Source organism: Fusarium flagelliforme (assembly GCF_020744385.1).
Source record: "Fusarium flagelliforme strain FIESC 12 MPI-CAGE-AA-0113 chromosome Unknown B0J16scaffold_8, whole genome shotgun sequence".
Lineage (NCBI taxonomy): Eukaryota > Fungi > Ascomycota > Sordariomycetes > Hypocreales > Nectriaceae > Fusarium > Fusarium flagelliforme.
In genome coordinates, this window is record NW_025763510.1 from 1,575,966 (window position 1) to 1,581,454 (window position 5,489).

Genomic DNA, 5,489 nt, shown 5'->3' on the forward strand with positions numbered 1-5,489 from the left:
ATAGATTTAATCTAGGACTTATAGTTTAAAGAGAATAATAAATAAATAATAAGTAGCTTTATATATATATAAGTTACTATATTAGTAATAATAAAGTTTAGTAGCTATAGTTAATATTAATAAATTAAGCTTTAAGTTAACTTATAGAATAAGCTACCTTAATATTAATAAATATATAAAATAAATATATAAAATAAATAATTTTTAAATATAAGTTAAAAAGGTAGCCTTTTAGTAGGGATTTATACTATTAGTTAGAATTTCTGTTACGCTACTGTAGCCTTAAGATGAGTCAGTAGCTTAGTTCTAGCTGTAGCTGCAGCTAGTAATTAGTCCGTGATCGGAGGACCCCTCCTAGATTTTACCTACCAACCACCCCAAATCAATCCCTGCCCCGCCAATTCGACCCTTCACAAACCACTCTGCAATTGTACTATTTTGATCAACAAGTAGCTCTTTAGCTCTTGTAGCTTGCTGCTATTCACTATGGCTCAATCCGATGGACAAGGTCCTACTTGGATCTCCATCCTCGGAGAATCCAACATTATTGTTGATCACGGTTTGTGGCTCAACTTTGTCGTTGACGATCTGCTCCAGAATACGCCTACATCTACCTATGTACTTATCACCGACACGAATCTCTTCGATTCCTACGTTCCTGCCTTCCAAAGTCGCTTCGAAGAGGCATCTCAAGGAAAGGCCACGCGCCTTCTCACCTACACAATTCCTCCCGGCGAGGCTTCCAAGAGTCGCGATACCAAGGCTGAAATCGAGGATTGGATGCTTTCCCAACAATGCACCCGCGATACGGTTATCATAGCTCTGGGTGGCGGTGTAATGGGTGATATGATCGGCTATGTTGCAGCAACCTTTATGCGCGGTGTTCGCTTTGTCCAAGTACCCACTACCTTGCTCGCCATGGTTGACTCTTCGATCGGTGGAAAAACTGCCATTGATACACCCATGGGCAAAAACCTTGTTGGCGCTTTCTGGCAGCCAAAACGTATCTATATCGACTTGACGTTCCTCGAGACCCTGCCAGTCCGTGAGTTCATCAATGGCATGGCCGAAGTGATCAAGACTGCTGCCATCTGGAACGAGACTGAGTTTACTGTCCTTGAAGAGTCAGCAGCTCGCATTCTTGAATGTGTCCGTTCAACAGGTGATGATCGGCTCGGCCCAATCAGAGATGTGCTCAAGAGGATTGTCATCGGCTCTGCGGGAGTTAAGGCAGAGGTCGTGTCCAGCGACGAACGAGAGGGCGGTCTTCGCAATCTTCTCAACTTCGGCCACTCAATCGGTCACGCATTTGAGGCTATCTTGACCCCCCAGCTTCTCCACGGTGAAGCTGTCGCTATCGGCATGGTAAAAGAAGCAGAGCTCGCACGCTTTTTGGGTGTTTTGCGTCCAGGTGCTGTTGCGAGACTGGTCAAATGCATTGCTAGTTATGACCTCCCGACTTCTCTCCAAGACAAACGTGTCATCAAATTGACAGCTGGCAAGAAATGCCCAGTTGATGTTTTGTTGGAAAAAATGGGTGTTGATAAAAAGAATGACGGCAAGAAGAAAAAGATTGTCCTGTTGTCTGCTATCGGTAAATGCCATGAGCCACGTGCCAGCGTTGTCGACGACAAGACTATCCGAACCATCTTGTCATCGTCGATTCAAGTAACACCAGGAGTCCCCAAAGATTTGGACGTGACAGTGGCTCCGCCGGGTTCTAAAAGCATTTCCAATCGAGCTCTCGTACTAGCAGCTCTTGGTTCTGGCACTTGTCGTATCAAGAACCTTCTCCATTCGGATGACACCGAGTACATGCTCTCCGCTATCCACCAACTCGGTGGTGCATCGTATTCCTGGCAAGAAGCTGGAGAAGTCCTCGTTGTGGAAGGCAGAGGTGGTAATCTGCAGGCTAGTAAAGAACCTCTTTATTTGGGTAATGCCGGAACAGCATCCCGTTTTTTGACCACCGTCGTGGCCTTGGCCTCCCCCGGACACGATGTCAGTGCGAACATCCTGACTGGTAACGCTCGAATGAAGGTCCGTCCGATCGGTGCATTGGTAGACGCCCTGCGTTCAAACGGCGTTGAGATTGAGTATCTCGGCAAGGAGAACAGTCTGCCCTTGCGAGTCGATGCCGCTGGTGGTTTCAAAGGAGGCGATATCGAGCTTGCCGCGACTATCTCCTCCCAGTACGTCTCTTCAATTCTTATGGCTGCACCTTATGCAAAGAATCCTGTTACTTTACGTCTTGTCGGAGGCAAGCCGATCTCTCAACCTTATATTGATATGACTCTTACCATGATGGCGTCATTCGGTATCAATGTCAAGGTCTCTTCCGAAGAGCCCAACACCTATCACATCCCTCAGGGTACTTACAAGAACCCTCCCGAGTATACAATTGAGAGTGACGCAAGCTCGGCGACTTATCCTCTGGCGGTCGCCGCCATCACCGGTACTAAATGCACGATCCCCAATATCGGCTCAAAGTCTCTACAGGGCGATGCTCGCTTTGCCGTTGATGTTCTGCAGCCTATGGGTTGTTCTGTTGAGCAATCTGACCACTCTACAACTGTCACTGGGCCACCTGCTGGTCAACTTAAGGCTCTGCCTCATGTGGATATGGAACCCATGACAGATGCATTCCTCACGGCGTCAGTCTTGGCTGCCGTAGCTTCTGGGACAACTCGAATCACGGGCATCGCCAACCAGCGGGTCAAGGAATGCAACCGTATTGCCGCTATGAAAGACCAGCTTGCTAAGTTCGGTGTGCAATGCCATGAGCTTGAAGACGGTATTGAGGTAGTCGGAAAGGGTCAAGATGGTGGCGTCTCAGTGCCAGAAGTTGGCATTCATTGTTACGACGACCACCGTGTCGCTATGAGCTTCAGCGTTCTGGCAGTTGCATCTCTGGGTCCTGTCGTCGTCACTGAGCGAGAATGTGTCGGCAAAACATGGCCTGGGTGGTGGGACATCCTATCGCAAGTTTTCAAGGTTGATATGGTCGGCCACGAGTCCCATTCTGATAGCCACGATCAAGAGAGCCAAGACACCACTTTGGAACGATCCGTTTTCATCATTGGGATGCGAGGTGCGGGCAAGACCACTGCTGGTAACTGGATGGCCAGAATTCTAGGCTGGAAATTTATCGATTTGGACCAGGAGCTCGAAAAGAGAGCGGGGTGTACCATCCCTGAAATGATTAGGGGAGACCGCGGATGGGAGGGTTTCCGTGCCGACGAACTGGCTCTTTTGCAAGACGTTATAGAAAAGAACAAAACTGGCTATGTCTTCTCATGTGGCGGTGGTCTTGTGGAGACTCCCGAGGCTAGAGATCTGCTCAAGAGCTACGGAAAGAATGGCGGCAACGTGCTGTTGGTTCATCGTGATACCGAGCAAGTTGTTGAATATCTCAACCGAGATAAGACTCGACCAGCTTACACAAGCGAAATCCGGCAAGTTTACTTACGCCGCAAGGACTTTTACAACGAGTGCAGTACCCATCTCTACTACAGCCCGCATTCGGAATCATCTGGCTGTAAAAACGAGATCCCCCACGATTTCCAGCAGTTCGTCCATTCTATTGCGGGCAAGAACTCCCACTTCAAGGACGTTTTGAACAAGGACCACAGCTTCTTTGTATCTTTGACTGTACCTGATGTGAACGAAGCTGTGGATCTTGTGCCACAGGTCGTGGTTGGCTCCGATGCAGTCGAATTAAGGGTAGACCTCCTCCAAGATCGTTCGGTTGACTCCGTTATCCGACAGATTTCTACTCTCCGGGCGTCTGCAAAGAAACCCATCGTTTTCACTTTGCGAACCGAATCACAAGGGGGTAAATTCCCTGATCAGGCTTACGAAGAGGGTCTCGAACTCTACCGCCTAGCCTTGCGGATGGGACTGGAGTATATTGATGTCGAGATGACTCTCCCGGACCACATCATCCAAAATGTAACAGAGTCTCGTGGCTACTCCCACATCATTGCCTCGCACCATGACCCCAAGGGTACCATGTCATGGAAGAACGCCTCCTGGATCCAGTTCTACAACCGCGCCTTGCAATACGGTGATATTATTAAGCTTGTCGGCATTGCTCGTACCCCAGAGGATAATTTCGACCTCGCCAAGTTTAAAGCCAGGATGCAGGAAGCACAGAAGACTCCAATGATTGCCATGAACATGGGCAAAGCAGGCAAGCTAAGTCGTGTACTCAATCGTTTCCTAACACCTGTATCTCACCCAGCTCTCCCTTTCAAGGCCGCACCTGGACAGATGTCTGCGGCTGACATTCGTCGAGCTCTGGCCTTACTGGGAGACTTGGACTCCTATAACTTCTACTTGTTCGGAAAGCCAATCGCAGCCTCGCGTTCACCTGCTCTCCATAATACTCTCTTCAACCAGACCGGTCTACCCCATGAGTATCACCGTCTTGAAACCGACAACATCGAGGACGTGCGTGATATCCTCCAGTCTCCCGATTTTGGCGGTGCCTCAGTGACTATCCCTCTCAAGTTGGACATTATGGGCCAGGTCGACGAGCTCTCGGATGCAGCTCGCACTATTGGGGCGGTCAATACCGTGGTGCCCTTGGGAAAACCCAACACCAACGGTCACCGCCGCCTTCTAGGAGATAACACAGATTGGAAGGGCATGGTCCACGCTCTCCGCGACGCTGGCATTGAGGAACAAGCAGATACAGATGGCAAGGCAGCGGCCATGGTGGTAGGTTCAGGAGGTACCACTCGAGCAGCCATTTTTGCGCTTCACTCACTAGGATTTGGGCCCATATACATTGCCGCTCGTAACCAAGAAAAGGCTGATGCGCTTGTTGCCGACTTTCCAAAGGATTATCAACTTGAAGGACTTAGCGAGGCTTCAGCTGCTGACAAAGTATCATCAGCCTTAAAGGTTGTCATAAGCACGATTCCAGCTGATCGGCCTATCGACGCCAGCCTTCGAGAGCTAGTTGCTGTTGTTCTCGGCAGACCAGCTGTTGATGGACAGCGTCGAGTTCTTCTTGAGATGGCATACAAGCCAAGCCATACCCCAATCATGCAGCTGGCAGAGGATGCAGGCAACTGGACTACGATTCCCGGGCTCGAGGTGCTTTCATCTCAGGGATGGTATCAGGTAAGCAAATCGTCATAGTTCTCAGCAAGTTTCACAAAACTAATCTTGTCGTTTCAGTTCGAGTTGTGGACGGGCATTACCCCACTGTACGAGAACGCCCGGGCAGCTGTCCTAGGCGAGTAAGGAAGTCTTGAATGTCGATGACGACGTAAGGATATATCGAATTTACGAGGAGTCGAGGACCACCTAGGATCATGGTGGATGGAAATGACGGCGTTCTCGGTGGGGAAAAGGGAATCCCGTCAGTAAGATACATAGGTACTGTAGAAAGAAATTGAAACATTATGTCAAACTGTTCACAGACGAGGTCGTTGGCCAGTACTACGTCGTGCGGCTTTAGATTTCTGCATTGGGTAAAG

The 5,489-nt window shown here is 49.2% G+C and overlaps 1 protein-coding gene across 1 annotated transcript; it reads left to right on the forward strand.

The window, feature by feature from the left end:
• Window positions 1–486: 486 nt before the first annotated feature.
• Window positions 487–5,253, forward strand: B0J16DRAFT_275162 (EPSP synthase-domain-containing protein; the record flags this gene model as incomplete). The annotated part of the gene is made up of 2 exons (XM_046123696.1): window positions 487–5,130; window positions 5,188–5,253. 2 exons carry the CDS (start codon window positions 487–489, stop codon window positions 5,251–5,253), a joined length of 4,710 nt encoding a protein of 1,569 aa, XP_045977978.1.
• Between the last annotated feature and the right edge of the window lie 236 nt (window positions 5,254–5,489).